Source organism: Ursus americanus, chromosome 30 (assembly GCF_024610735.1).
Source record: "Ursus americanus isolate L20-20 chromosome 30, mUrsAme1.1.p, whole genome shotgun sequence".
NCBI lineage: Eukaryota > Metazoa > Chordata > Mammalia > Carnivora > Ursidae > Ursus > Ursus americanus.
The window spans coordinates 22,800,553-22,816,111 of record NC_142156.1 but is presented as its reverse complement, the minus strand read 5'-3'; the positions used below and the strand labels follow the sequence as shown (position 1 = coordinate 22,816,111).

The 15,559-nt window shown below is 57.0% G+C and overlaps 1 protein-coding gene across 2 annotated transcripts in view; it reads left to right on the top strand.

Moving 5' to 3' along the window:
* Positions 1-15,559, top strand: part of TMEM132D (transmembrane protein 132D) — a 551,659-nt gene that overhangs the window by 526,821 nt on the left and 9,279 nt on the right. For both annotated transcript variants that reach the window (XM_045779212.2, XM_087857436.1), the window contains 2 exons: positions 12,082-12,287; positions 14,285-14,561. In XM_045779212.2, the coding sequence (XP_045635168.2) occupies positions 12,082-12,287; positions 14,285-14,561 (483 nt within the window). The remainder of the gene's footprint in view (positions 1-12,081; positions 12,288-14,284; positions 14,562-15,559) is intronic.

The following is a 15,559-nucleotide window of genomic DNA, read 5'->3' as shown; positions in this document are numbered from 1 at the left end:
GGTTTTCACCAAATGCAGAATGACGCATATCCACCGTTTCAGTGTCTTTGCCCCAAAGAAAACATGTGTTCTGCCGCTCCTCCCTCCCTCCTTCCTAACTCCGGATCCTCGCTCTGGGATTAATAGGAACCGGAGAGCCTTATTGCCAAAGGAATGAATCACTACTGGTGAATTTTATAAATGGCGGAAGAGGGAGGGTGGAAGGCGTGATAGACCTGCTGTTTTCTCCGTCCGCCAGGGCTCTTGGATCCCAGCATGGGGGGCAGGAGCCGTGCGCATCTTTGGGAGCGGGCAGAACTGGGCTGCAAGCAAGCCTTGCGGGGGGCACCTGGAGGGATAGAGCAGAGATCCTGCAGGGCAAAGCGTTTAGCGTTAGAGACACTGATGTTTGCAACTTCCTTTGAAATGAATCATAAAAGAAGACGAACAGAGGGTTGGAACGTGGAGAGATCTGTGATAAAGCAAATACAGAAAAAAACCAGAAGCTAGGTGGTGGTTCTATGGTGCCCATTGTACAATTTCAGTCTTTCCATTTAAAATATGTCATGATGCGTTGAAAAAGCAGGTCAAAAATTTTAATCAAAATATTAAAACTGTAGGTGAGGTCTGACTCTGACGGTGGTTCTGCGGTAGATGGAATTTTGCCAAAGTTTGGGAAATGCTTTATTTGAGCAAGCGAGCAGAGGTGATGGCCAGAGAGGGCTCCCCAGATGGCAGAGGGGGCGGAAGAGTTCATGTGACCCCCGCCGTGACCCCCGCCGGCCTGAGTGGGGCCGTGGCCTCCCCTCTTCCTGTGGGACAACAGCTGACCCCCTCCCCCAGCAGGCCGTCCAAAGGTTTCAGATCTGAGCCATCTCCCCAAGCCCAGTAGTGCTGCCAAGAAACCAGGTGGGAGATGAGATAAGCAGTTTGGCTTAGCCCACCTGCCAGGATCCAGGGAAAGTAACTTTCAGCGGGTTTCCTTGATGCCACAGAGTCGAGGCTGGTGCTGGGGAGCAGGAGCAAGGCCCTCGGAGAGCTGGTGGCATTTGCTTGGGGAGACGACGGGGGACAGGTCCATCCTGCAGCAAAGTGTACTTAGGCTAGACTCAGGACTTAAGAGATAGCTGCCTCATGGGGAAACACAGAAACACTGGCAGGTGCTTGCGGATTTTGTGGGTGATGAGCAAAGGAGTTTCTGTAATGTCAGCTCAGTGTATTGTTCTCCCTACTACGTGCTGGGATCTACTCTCCATGCCTTGAGCGAACACCATTTAATCCTGCGTCTCTGTGAGGGGAGCACTAGACTATCGCTCTCATTTTGCAGGTGGGGAGCGTACAGGTGAGGAGCGTACAGGTGGGGAGCGTACCGGTGGGGAGCATACGGGGGGAGCATACAGGGGGGAGCATACGGGGGGAGCATACGGGGGGAGCATACAGGGGGGAGCATACGAGGGGAGCATCCAGGGCGGAGCGTACAGGTGGGGAGTGTACAGGGGGGAGTGTACAGGTGGGGAGTGTACAGGGGGGAGCGTACAGGTGGGGAGCGTACAGGTGGGGAGCGTACCGGTGGGGAGCATACAGGGGGAGCATACAGGGGGGAGCGTACAGGGGGGAGCGTACAGGTGGAGAGCGTACAGGTGGGGAGCGTACAGGTGGGGAGCATACAGGGGGGAGTGTACAGGTGGGGAGCATACAGGTGGGGAGCGTACAGGTGGGGAGAGTACAGGGGGGAGTGTACAGGTGGGGAGTGTACAGGTGAAGCAAGCAGCTCCCAGCACCAGGTCAGTAAAATGTGGAGCCAGGCTCGGAGTTCCTGCTCTGCACCTGTCTGTCTGGCTGCCGTTTGCAGGATGTTCGTGGCATTTCCTTCCCTACAAGTGGGGAAAACTGCACAGACATCCAGGGGAGCCCTCCTGTTCGTGACTTGCACAGGGGACCTCGGCGGAAGGAGGGAGGCCGGGGCAGATGCGCAGATGGTCTCAAGAGTTAGAGCAGGCAGTCCTACTTGCCAATAAATCCTGACGGGGAAAGCCTGAGACAGAAGTCCCAGAACACTGCTTTGCAGCCACCGGGGTGATGGTGGAGGGAACGCCCAGCACACTCAGCCTGGGAGGGAAGGCTCATCGCCAGGAAAGGAACTGAGCAAGAAGAGCCCATGATGCATTTGGCAGCCGGGCTGGTGATGTGATGATTTAGTGTTGTTTTCCATGTTACAAAGTCAAGGGCTGTCTTCCAGAATCGCGGTGTGTGGTTGGACAGGTTGTGCACTGCAGGACTCTGGTGGAAGGGTGCCATTCTCACGGATGCCTCTGCCGGGAGAGAGGATGCCCTCTCCTTTCTAAGGAGCAGCTGCAGCAGTGGCCTGGCCTAAGCCCAGGGCGTCCTCTAGCAGCAGGACATCCTGTCCGGGCCAGCTCCTGTGGCTGACGGAGTGGCCGGCCAGAGGAGGGCAGGCATGCCCCTCGACTGTGGCTGCTGTATGCTGATCACACGTGCACCGACAGCAGGTCAGGATGAGGATTGATGAGGACAGGAGAGCCATTAATAGGGAGGCTGATGCTCGCCGCGTGGAAGAGAAATGTGTGTTGTCTCTGCAGCCCCCAGAAGCTGCTGCTGCTTCCTTTCTCTGCCACAAAGCACACGGCCTGCCCAGCCGCGCCCCAGTCTGCATGGAGACACTTCACCCTTGTTGGCTCGTCAGCCCACGCGCCAACAGCAGTCAGAAGATTCTCCTTCCACACGTCCGCCTGTGTCCTCCTTTGGGGGCACTGGGACCGGGGCAACAGAGGCTGATGCATCGCGGTCCCTGAGTGCCCTCCGAGGACCCGGCAGGGGCCCGGTCTAAGGATAAAATGCCGAGTCTAGAGCCACGGGTGGCCACAGAGCCGTGCCTGCCACAGGGGCGGGCAAAGTCAGCGAAAGTGTGGGAGCGCTGTGTTGTTCTCGTGTGTTTCACAGGCAAAAGTCAGAGGCGCTAAATGTCCTACAGTGTGGTGTCCCTGATAGGCCCACGCTGTAAAAAAAAAGTGCCCCGTGTCCCTCACATCGAAATGTCCCTCTAGGGGGAACAGGGGCCATTATCTGGACCATAGCTTAATACACAGAACACCGAGTTTTTCAGGAATGCCAGCGCAGGGTAAATTGAAGGAGTCCTTTGTGTTTGTTGGTGACTCTACCAGGAGCTGTCCCCCACCTGGGGAAGTCTGCTCACCGGGCTCCGCACGGAGCCACCGCGGCCGCACCTCTGTGCCAGCGCCCTGGGAGGGGCCAGGGCAGGCGGAGGGGGCTTCACTACGTTTCCTTGGAAGTCGTGCTCAAGTCAATGCCCTTTGAAATATGCATCATTCGTTATAAATTCACGTTTACTTTATATCCAGTTAGGGGTGTTAATTTTAATAAAATGTCTTGTAGGTGGGTTCGGTTATCTGTGGATCCCCTTTCGGGATTTTAAGGGAGCATCGCAGAATATTTGTCGGACGTTAGTGGTATGAGGACCCACAGGGTTGGAACTGCGGGATTAGGAAATTTGGGTTGGAACTGCGGGCTTAGGAAATTTGGTGCCGTACTGGAGTCAAGGTCAGGATTTCTTGCAAAGTGATTCTCACCTCTGTTTGTGCAACCGCTCTTCGTGGCATGTCCACTGCATGCCAGGCACTGTCCCGGGCCCTGAGGATGCTGAGAATCAGAGACAGGTCTTCCCCGCCATGCCACGTCGTCAGGACGGGCTCTCCGAGGCCGAGGAACGAGCAGCGGAGCCTCAGCAGGGCCCCCCACCAACAGCGGCAGGAAACTCCGCAGAGCGGGCCTCCTCCGTGGAGGCAGACGTGGTACAGCAGCTCAGGGCTCCCAGGCAGGAGGAGGGGACACAGAGAAGCCCGCCAGCTCTTCCTGCTCCCCTCAGAAGTGACACACGTCACCTCCACTCCCACCGCCTCCATGGTTGGAGCTGTTTGCACGGACACATGACACCCCCGGAGGTGGGCAGTGTCAGGACTGGGGGGACCCGAGGAATAGAACAGGGGTCCATCTCCGGGGATGCTCAACCACCTCCCCACCCTGCAGACTTCTTCGGAAAGGACCTGGAAGTCACGCCGCACCTGGCGAAGGCATTCGCTTCCACCCTGCGTCGTGTCCCTGCGCGCAGCCGGGAGACAATGCGTATGGTTCATTCGAACAGAGAGAGTCTAATAGAGGTAATAGAGGGGACTGCTAACTAGATACAAAGTGCGAGGTCCCTACTGAAAGGGGGGACGGAGACCCGGGGGTGCCTTGGAGGCAGCATGATACAGCAGCTGTCCCTCCACGCCCTGTGAGAACAGAGACGATGTCCCCTCGCACAGGTCACTGCTCTGCTGGTGTGGGTCCCTCTGAATGTGAAGAGGGACCGTTGGGCATGGGACCCAGAGCTCTGAGGAGGGGGCCCTGGCTGGCGGCACCTTGTTCTGAGCAGCTGGGACCAGGTGGCTTCTGTGAGCGTCGGGAAGGGGGGGGGTTCCCCAGACCAGCCGCTGCCCAGCAGCAGGGGAGGGCACTGGGGTGATGCCCTCAGGCCCCAGAAGGAAGCAGGTAGAGCCAGCCCTTCCTCCTCCAGCCTGGAGGCAGAGCCCAGAAGGGCACGGGGCGGCATCAGACCTCTGCTTTGCGGGGTCGCCCCACAGAGCCCAGCGGGCGGTGGGAGCTCCCGGACAGTGGCTGCCACGTTTGATTCCCCGTGGACCCATAGATGCATCTCCCGGGTCGCATTCCCACAAAGGGAACTCACTGTGCCGGGCTCTGGGGCTGCCGCTCTGAGTGTGGGGGAGACAGGCTCTGTGCCCCTCCGGGCTATGTCCCTGCAAGAGCTCCACGGACCATGAAGGGAAAACGGACACTCAGGCCCAAAAGGACACGTGTCCACTTCGTTCTGACCTTGGCTGCTCCTTCGGGGTCAAGAACATAGTGCGATCTGGAGGAGAAGGAAGAGGGAGATGCACATTTGGTAATTTCCAGAGCAGGCTGCTTGCTTCCGAGGACCATGAGGAGGTATTTTAAGGAAAGGCTGAGTGCAGGGGGTGCAGAATTCAACAGCTGCTGGCAGAACAGAAGTCAGTCCCCCTGGAGATGCTTTTCCCCAGGATTCCGGTTTTCCCTCCGTGTCTGTATTTTCGTCCTTGTGTATTTGCACGTGATTAATGGGGAGCTGTTTCTCCAGCTGCCCCAGGAGACACGCAAGAGTCTCCCTGCACATGGCTCTGGCCTGCCCACTGTACCGTGAGCCACGAGCCCACGGTGATCCACGGCACTGGCTACATGCTGGGCTGTGTTGAGAACAAAGACAAGGGAGCATTCCCTGAGTGCCTTATTCCTTCCGACCCAGGGGAACACTGCAAGTGGGAACATAGGTTGTGCAAAAGGGTTTGGTTTGGGTTTTAAAACAACAGAGCCTCCTGGGAACTTAAATTTAGGGTTTTAGAGGGAAAATTGGGCTATTATATACAGATGATTCTGAAGATGCCAGAGTACTCATGTTTGGTGTCATAGATAAGTGGCCCACGTGGGGCTGGGGAGGTGCCACTCGGATGCTCGTCCGGAGGGGGCTCTCCGCTATGCCTAGAAGCATGAGCGGCTGAGCTCCCTGGGTCCCTCAGCTCTGAGCTGAGCTGTACTGTTCCTCTGGCAGCCACGGTGGAAGGATATTGAAGATGGTGGCATGAGGCCCTGGCTGCCTGCACCCACACACGGCTACTCTCCTGGGCAGCCGGCCTTGGCCCCGGCCCCGGCCCCCTGGTACACCTGGGAGGGGTACCACCATGTCTGCACTGGACTGGACAGCCCGTCCTGTGCCCCTCCCTGCTCCCTCCACAGGTGCTGCTGCCTGGTCAACCTTCTGTCTCGGGGTCCGCTCCTCAGAGAGCTCCGTGGTCACACTGCGTGGTGTCAGGGAGAAGAAGGCTGAGACGTCCCACATGCAAATCCCAGTGCTTTTCAGCCGTGCAAACCCGAACTGGTCACCCGATCGCGGGATGCTTCGGTTTCCTGCTCTGCACAGTGGGCCTCGTGAGAACCCCGTCGTGCTGGGTGACTGACAGGGATCACAAGTCCCTGCGTGTAAGCCCTTGGGAGGGAGCTGGTAGAGCCGTCCTGGGCGCCCACTCTCACCACCGCTGTGTGAAGCCCCACAGGGTGCTGCGGACCCCCTGCACATAGACCGTCTCCAACCACGGTGGGAAAACCGGCTATAGGGACGGGCTCAGGCCACATAAGGAGATACCACAGCCCAGGGCTTACACAACCGTCGTTGAGTTTCCTACAATTCTGGAGCTGGAAGTGCAAGGTCAGGGTGCCGGCTTTCTCCTGAGGCCACTGTCCTTGGGGACGGCCACCTCCTCCCTGTGCCCACATGTGGTCCTCCCTCTGCATGTGAGTCCCCCTGGGCCTCTGCATGTCCTGCTTTCTCCCCACCACCAAACGCCACATCTCATCACCTCTTTCAACGCCCTGTCTGCAAATTCAGTCCCATCCTGAGGTCCTGGGAGCCACGGCTTCCACAGAGGGACTTGGAGGGCACGTGGGTGAGCCCCGTCAGGTGTCTGATGCACAGTCAGCTCACTCCCTCTGTACACTGACCACCGCGGCTCTTCGTCCTCCCATGTGTTCACTGAAAACATGCTTGTCCCTTGGCAGAATCCTGTCTTCTTTGCATTAACAGATGCCAATGGGGTCGGTTGCTTTCCGATAGATTAGCCGAGCCTGATAGGCTAGGTAAAGTTGTCTTCTAGTCAGTTAGCCCAGGGGAACACATCCCTCTTGGCTATGGGACACTGTGCCTCAGTTTCTTCTCTGGAACATGGGACAGTAGTACCTACCCAACAGTCGTATGTGGAGGATTATGTGGAATTAGGTATTAGATGCTCAGCGTAGGGGTCTTGCATGTAACAAACAGCAACAATTAGACTGCGTCTGTTGCCGCAACTATTAACAGTTTGAGTTTTGTCCGGGATAAAGACTAATCTCAAATACGTAATACCTAGCTTGAGAATTGGAAGGGAAAGAGAAAATATCAGAGAACATAGATGTTACCATGAATGTTGGTGATATTTAAATAAGATTTGAACTCTTACCGCGTTCACAAAGAAAAGAGGAACGGCATTAAATTCACACAAGTGATGGATAGTGCACAGTGGAGTCAGAATTATTGAAGATACCTCACGACGGCAGAGTGTGGCTGGCTGGAGGCAGAGTCTGAAAGAGGGTCCAGTCCCTCCAGATGGGTCCCTCACACCTTCAGGACTGGGCAAGGTCATTCAGAAGGAACGGGCAGGTCTTGTCCACTCATCTGGACCCATCTGTGTGTCCATTCATCTGGCAACGGTCTGAGAGAGGGAGGGGAACATGGGGGCCCAGGAATGGGACAAGTCCCACCCATCTGGCTATTGCAGGGACCGCTGGATGTGAGTGGACCCAGGTGGGCTCTGGGGGGACCCAGCAGGTGTCTTCCCAACTCAGGGTGGGCCCAGCTTTCGGTCAGGTTACCTGGGGCCAAGCATGGGCCAGCACCTTATGCAGGAGGCTCAGTGAGGAACGCCCCAGGGGTCAGGCCTGTAAGCGGGGGACAGAGCAGGGAGAGCCATGCCTGGGTTAGTCTCCAGTGGCCACTGTGACAAATGACCATGAGCTTGCTGTCCTAAAGCAACAAGAATGCTTTCCCTATGGTTCTGGAGGCCAGAAGCCTGAATGATGCCCCCTCTGGGGCCCCAGGGAGGATCTTCTCCTGCTTCTTGGAGGGGCTGCTGGCAGCCGGCACTCCTGCCCGTCTGGCCACGTCCCTGCCACGTTGTCAGCTTCACCTACATGAGGCCTCCTCCTCTTCTGTCTGCCAGGTCTCCCTCTGCGTCTCTCTTACAAGGACGCTGATTGAATTTGCAGCTTACCCCCATATCCAGGATAATCTCATCTCAAAATCTTTAACTGAATGACATCTGCCATGTGAGGCCCCCTCCCTCTCTTCTGTCTCTCCCTCTCCCTCCCTCTCTCTGGGGTATTTTCACACCACAGCCCCCTGTTTCTGCTTCCCCCGGACAGGCTGGCCCGTACTCGGAAGCAACGAGGGGCGGGGAGAGCAAGCAGGGCGGCAGCCCCCCGACTTGCAGCCTGAGTGGAGTCACAGGCAGAGAAAGAACTCTGACACTCCCAGCCTGAGGGCCCCTCCCCCTGCGAAGATGGCAACAAGCAGGGCCCCGGGGTGCTCTGGTCCCAAACCGTGCGAGTGTGAGCATCAGGACCCCCAGGCAGGTGTCCTGCCCCCCAACTCCCCAGCATTTAGTCTCTGGACACCCCCTTTCATTCACTGGCAGAGTCCTTCCTGTGTGGGACCTCACTGTATCCTCAGATCCCCTCCAGCCTCCCCAAAGCCTCCTCGGAGGGGAAGCCTGCAAGGCCGCGGGTCACTCATCCCTGATTTTCATCTACTTCCTCTGCACGCCGTTTCCATCATTAGAGAGCCATTAGCATGAGGCGGTGTGGGGGGAAGGGGTCCCCTAAGTTGGGCATTAGGGAAAGATGCTTGTTATAACCAAGACCTCTGGCCCCCGGGGCAGACCCCAGTTACATTCCTGGCTCATTTTGTGTTTTCAGGAGTTAAGATCTTCCCAGCCCCCCTCATTATTTCATCTGCCTTTGTGGGTCTTATTCACCCTGCCACAGCCCACGAAATCTGTGAATTTGGTGCATTATTTTCTACTAATACAATCATCAGGACATGTCAGTGCATGTGGCCGGGTGGGGATAGCTTAGCTAACATGAAGGAACGTAACCTGGGGTTCAAACGAGACAGCTGTGCTTGCCACCCAGGCTGCCTGCTGCCTGTCCCCGTGGCTTTGTGGGGGACTCTGCACTCAGGGGCGCAGGCTGCTGGGCTCCCAGGCTGGGGTCACCACCACCAGCACTGCCAGCACCACGGAGAGGGACAGGAAGGTCCCTCTTGGGAAATTAAGTGTTCCCATGAGGAGGTAACACGTGGCTCCTGCTCACAACTTGTTGTCAAGATGGTCCCGTCCCTGTCCAACAACACGTGAGCTAGGACAGTCCCACTGTGCACCCGAACAAGGGTCAGACGCTGCTGGCAAGCCATCGTGCTCCTGCCACGTGCAGACTCCGGCCGTGCACAGAAACCCAGAGAGTCACAGACCCTGCAGTCAGACACAGTTTGTGCTTTTATTACTTGCCATAAACACCTCGTGCGTGTCCACACGCACACATGCATGTGAGCACATGCATGCACACAGTACACACATGCACACACACTGCACACATACGCTGCACACGTGCACGAGAACACGCACATGCATGCACCCGCACATACACACCCGCGCACCCACATGTGCACACATGTACGCAATCATGCACATGTTTGCACTCACGAACACTAACACACATATGTGCACCTGCACACATGCACACACCACACATGAACCCAAACGTGCACATGTGTGCGCCCACACATGCACACTAACACATGCACATGTGCACCCTGCACATGTGCACACGGCCATACACACATGCACATACATGCACATACCATGCATGCACACGGACATGAGCACACGCACGTGCATACCTCTACCTCAGGGCCCCGCCCAGTATTGCAGTCCCCCCCAAAGGCGCTGCGGCTCCACCCGCCCCTCAAAGGACACTGCTTAGGTGTGAAGTCCTGCCTCCCCTCCTCCTTTTACCAATGTCTAGCTCCTCCTTTTTCTTATTACTTTGAAGAACAAACACTGAATTTCAAAGCAAAACAAAACACGACACGAAGACTTCGCTCTATATTCACAGCCTACCCCAGCACCTGCTCTGCTCTGCCTTCCCGGGGGGGATCGAGGTGGCAGGTGTGCCTAAGATGCTGTTTTACCTCCTTCTCCTAGAGCACCTCCTTCAACGAGAGGCCCAGAAAGTTACATCCATGAAACAGCCCACGGCCCTGAAAACCAGTCTTACAAGCCTGACCTCCCTCCTTCCTCCTCCTCTGCCCGTCCTCATCCTCCTTCTCCCTCCCTCCACCTCCCCCTTCTTCTCCTTCCCCAAGTCAGTGACAATTCAGCCTGATTTTCTGGAAGACTTGAAAGAGAAAAAACCTGAGATTACGGGCCGACGGCAAGGAGAGCTGTGGCCAGGCCACAGTGGTGACAAAGCCGCCGGAGCCGTTCCATTCGGCCTTTCAATCAGATTTAAGTGCTTTTGCTATTGGCAGACATTTAGGATGACAGCCTCCTGTGACTCATCAACGGGCCTGAGTCCACGTTTCTCTCCAGAGTTATTACTGATCATCCCCGGACGCCGAGCCTCTCAGCGCCTCTTTGTGTGTTTTGTATCCTGGCTGCCTAACCGTGGAGATGAAAGGGGCCTTCATTGGAAATGCTTTTTATGATGTGGGAACAATCTGATAATTTCAGCTTTGCTTTCTTCACGCCCCTCCGAGTGCTGGGGGGAGGAGTGCATCCTCTGCAAATCGAGCCCGCAGGGACCGTTCAGGCAGGGATGCGGCACCTGCAGGAGGAGGCAGTGGGGGGCCTGGCTGGGAGTCTGGGCTTTGCGTTTCCAGCTGTGCATCCCCAGGAAGTGTTACCGAACGTCTCGGGGCCTCAGACTGACCATCCGGGAACCGAGGGCAAAACCCCCTGCCTCCTGGGTGCTTGCACACGCTGAGACCACACGTGTCACGCTCAGCTGACAGTCCAGGCACGTGGTAAGTGCTTGGTGAACACGGGTGCTCCCTCCACGCTCACTTCGGGCTTGTGCCTGTGTCCAAGGGCCACCAGAACACACCAGCACATGCCTGGGCTCCACATGGAGCATTCTGGAGGTCAGGGGCCAGAAAGCAGTTTCGGCGACCCGAGGAGCAGAGGTGCGTGGCTGCCCTCCCTCCCAAGGCTCGAGGGGGAGGTGCATCATTGCTTTTTCAAGCTTCTGGAGGTGCCTTCGTCCTGTCCTGCATCATCAGAGCCAGGAGTGTGGCGTCCCGCTTGGCTGGTCTTCCTCTGCCACAGCCGCCAATCTCCTTCCACTTCCCTCTTGTGAGGACGCTCAGATGATACTGGGGGCCCGCTCAGACAACCCTCAATTATCTGCCCATCTCAACATCCCTAACCAAACCACATCTGCAAAGTCCCTTTGCTGCCAGAAAAGGTCGCACTGACAGGTTCCGGGGACTCAGGACCTGACATCTTTGGGGCCATGAATTAGCCTAGCATACTTACCCAGTTCTCGTTCAGGATGAGAAGGAATGCCCCTGGATTGCTGGAAAACAGAGACAAAAGGAGGCGGTTCCTCCACCAAACTTGGTTCTTCTCTCAGACGCCAACAGGGAGGAGCAGTCTTCTATGGGGCAGGAGCTGTGACCATGGGGAAGTGCCCGGTCTCGGGCTGCTCGGAGGACGGCATGAGCTAATATGTGCCTCTGTCTCCCTGTCTGGGGTGCAGAGCCCAGACACGGACTTAACCGGGGAGGGAGGAGGGTGGGAGTTGAGGCAAGATAGGGCACACAGAAGAAGACACACCAGCACGAGGTAGTGCCCCCGCTGGGCAAGTGGGGAGAAATCCCATGGGACTCAGTAAGGAACCATGAAGAGTATAGGTCACATCCACCCCCACAACTGAGATGGGAGGTTCTCTGCAGAAATCCATATGGGAGCAAAAGAACACACGATGCTCAGATGAGAGAAGCTGAGCAGGGTTATTTCCATGAAACTAGCCTCAGCCTGCCCTGCAGGAGGCCCTCGGGGGGGTGGCTGTGCACACAGTGTCCCTCCTCCAGGCACACCAGAGGTCAGCAGGCCAAGAGGCTGAGGGCACGGCTCCTGACACCTAAGGGCCATCTGCCAGAGGAAGTGCTGCATGCCTGCGGTGCCTGGGGGGGGGGTCTGTGTGCAAACTGGAAGAAGGGGTCCCAGGAGAAGCGGTCAGACAGCCACAGCATCTGCCTCAGCCGAAAGCAGAGAGCAGTGTCCACTGTAGGGCTCATCCCTCAAAGAGCGAGGGCACTTCCCCTCACCTCCTCCACCATCTCTGCTGTTCTGCCCGGTGAGGTACCCTAAGGTCTCACCGCCCTCCCATCTCCTCTTCCAGGTGTCTGACAGATGTGACTACGTCTTCGTCAATGGGAAGGAAATGAAAGGCAAGGTGAACGTGGTGGTGAACTTCACCTACCAGCACCTGAGCAGCCCCCTGGAGATGACCGTGTGGGTGCCCCGGCTCCCGCTGCAGATCGAGGTCTCGGACACTGAGCTCAACCAGATCAAGGGCTGGAGGGTGCCCATCGTCTCCAACAAAAGGTGGGTGTGCTTGTCACAACTCCGTATCAGAGACCCGAGTCGAATATGCTTCCGCTAAAAACGCATACTTGCCGGGTAGCTGACTCCAGGCATGACTGGATCCAGGGATTCAAATGGCACCTAGGACGCAGTCTGTCCCCACCTCTGGGGCTGGCTTGCTGTGTGTTGGCTCGTCCTCTACCAGCTTTTCTCATGGAGTTGCAGACTTGCAGAAAGCGCATCCTCTCTTCCCCAGTGGTTCCAGCAGAGGTCCCGGAGTTACATGAGCCTTGCTTGGGCTGTGTGCCTGTGCCTGATGCAGTCACTGTGTCGAGGACATAGAGCACACTGTCTGTCCAGTGAGACCTTAGCGCAGTCCCCTGGCGGGAGCCAGCCACCCAAAAGAGGTCAACCCCACTGGAACTTAAGGGTCAATACCAGAAGGGACCAGTGGATTCTGGGAAGGCACGAAGGACAGAGGTCCCCTAGAGAGACCTGGGAGCAGGCTCTGGCTGACCTGGGCAGCTGCTCCGTGCCCCCAGCCCAGAAGCTCTGAGATTGCTTGGTCTCAGGGAGGTGAAGTAAGAAACCTGTCACCCGTGTGCCTGATCCTTTACTCTGAGGTGTCTGCTAGAGGGACAGGTGTCCTTTATCCACACAGGCCACCAGGTACCAGGGGAGTAGCAAGAGGTCAGCCTCTTTGTTCAGAGAATCTGTCATCTTGGAGAAACCCATGACCGAGGACCGCATGCCAGCCACCTGCTGAAAGTCGCAAGTGAGCACATGCGGAATTAGACAAGGGAGCACTCCTGGTGTCTATGCTCAGCAGGGAGGACAGCTGGCACTCTTGTGCCCTGGGGTAGGGGACAGCTTCGAGAATGCAGGCTGTGGGTCCCACGTGTGGTTGGAAGATGGTTTCGGCAATGACCCTCTCCTTAGTGGTGGGGGCCTCCGCCACTGAGCTGGCGGGACCCTCTCCTTAGCTGCGGGGTCTCGGCCGCTGAGCTGGCGGGGTGGGGCTAGGAGTGGTTATTGAGGCTGCAGGGCGGGCAGCTGATGGTAGGACGTGCCGCAGGACTGGCTGAGTCTGATGGTGGCACATCGCAGTGTCACGGCTGTCCAGCTCAGTTCCGCCCACAGAACCAGGCTGATGCTCAGATGGAGACTGTGATGTGCCAGAAAGGGCTGGCTGGACGGAAGGCGTCAGACACGAGAGGAGCCCTGACATATGCCCCCGAGCCAAGCCATCCCGGTCCTTTCTGTGCTTACCGTCACATTACCTTGAGTTTGACACTGACCCCTTGAGTGCTGGTTTATGGGGCTATGGGGGTCATCCACAGCCCTATCAGATTACTCACTCATGCTGCACAGTGAAATGACGAGTCCCCAAACTTAGGGGCTTAACGAAGACGCGTACGATCTCACAGTGACGGTCTCACCATATCTCCAGATCGGGCACGCAGGCATGGCTTAGCGGGGTCTCTCACAGACGCCAGTCTGGAGCTCGGGTGGGGAGGCCTCCGCCTCTAAGCCCACGTGCTGGTCGGCAGCCCTGGTTCCTCGTTGGCTGTTGCTCTAGCATATGGGAAGCTCTGTGGGGCTGCTCACAGCGCGGAGGCGTGTTTCCTCAGAGCAAGCAAGAGAAGAACCAAGGAAAGACTACCAGGCAAGACAGATGTCACAGTCTTTCTTAAAGCTGAATCCTGGACGTGACATCCCCTAACTTTGGCTGTAATCTTGCCCTGGAAGAAGGTTACCAGGCGCAGCTCGCACTCAAAGGGTGGGGATTCCGCCAAGTGCATTCCGGGAGGTGGGGCTCTGGCGACACCTCCGAGCTCTGCTGACCACACCAGCCCCTTCTGATGGTCAGGACCCGTGTCACACCTGTGGTCAGGTATTTGGGGTATCACCTGTGTTCTCTCTGAGCCCCACCAGGCTGGGCTCACTGCCCGCTCGCCTTTGCAGCCCCTGCTGTTGGCCCAAGTCAGTACCGATAACCTGACCTGACCATTTGACAGGCCAGTTCGGGACAGTGAGGAAGAGGAGGACGACGACAGGAGGGGGGGTCGCGGCTGCACACTCCAGTACCAGCACGCCATGGTGCGGGTCCTGACGCAGTTCGTGGCTGAGGCGGCGGACCGTGGCGGGCACCTGGCCCACCTGCTGGGCTCAGACTGGCAGGTGGACATCACGGAGCTGGTGAATGACTTCATGCAGGTGGAGGAGCCCCGCATCGCCAGGCTGCACGGGGGACAAGTCCTGATCGGCCAGGAGCTTGGGATGACCACCATTCAGGTAAGCAGCCCCAGGGCAAGGACCCTCTATGTCCCTGCTTCTTCTCCGCCCAGATGAGGATTGTTTGTCATTGCTTAGGACATCTATTTCTAGAGCGACCCAAACTGTCGCCTAAATAATGTAAGTGTAAGGATGTGACAAGAGTCTTGAATTCCTCACTTCCTGCATTTGACAAGCGCTGGACGGCTCCTCTGGATGGGTCATGTTTGAAAGCCCAGTACACCGTCTGTCTCCACGCCATGCTGGGTGTTAGGGTCGTGAGGAGAAGGCTCTGGGCGTGAGCTGGCCTCCTGGGAGCCGTGGGCATGGGCACGGCCAGCAGCTTCTCACTGAGCCCTCTGCCCCACTGACCATCATCGCGTGTCACAGCGTTCCATCCCGCCACGATGCCATGCTGCCTCAAGCCCTACCCCAGGCCCCGTGAAAACAGGGCGTCTCAGAAACGAGCCGAGGAGAGAAGCAAAGTTATTATGCCGCTCACGGTCTTGGGGTCACCCGCAGCTGGAAACGGATGGAGGAGGACCAGGGTGCAACACCGGGTTTTAGAACAGACAGTCCCCAAAAATGCTGTTCCAGGAGGCCCCCTGGGTTGAGTCATCTACCTCCTGTCTTCAAAGAAATATGATTGTTCAGTAGCTGCCCCCGATGGGGCTACTAGCCTGTCAGTGGGATTTCTGACACAGCCGTGTGCGAGGAAGCCTTGTCAGTGAAAGTATTGGATTAAGCAAGATTTAAAGCATATCCGCTCTGGAAAATTGGCTAGTATTTAAAAGAGATCATTTTACTCAAGGAGGAAAATAGATGGGTTTGAAGTGACCCAGGGGTCACATGCTCCAATGATCTCTAAGACCGGAGAAGGTAACAGTGAGCAAAGCAGGCTGGGCGTGAGCTGGAAGGCAGCAGCTCACTTGGGCCCCAAGTGCTGGGAACACAATAGGGGCCAGTGAGGAGTGCGGCGAGGGCGGGGCTGCCAAAGGAAATGAAAATCTAGCACGCTC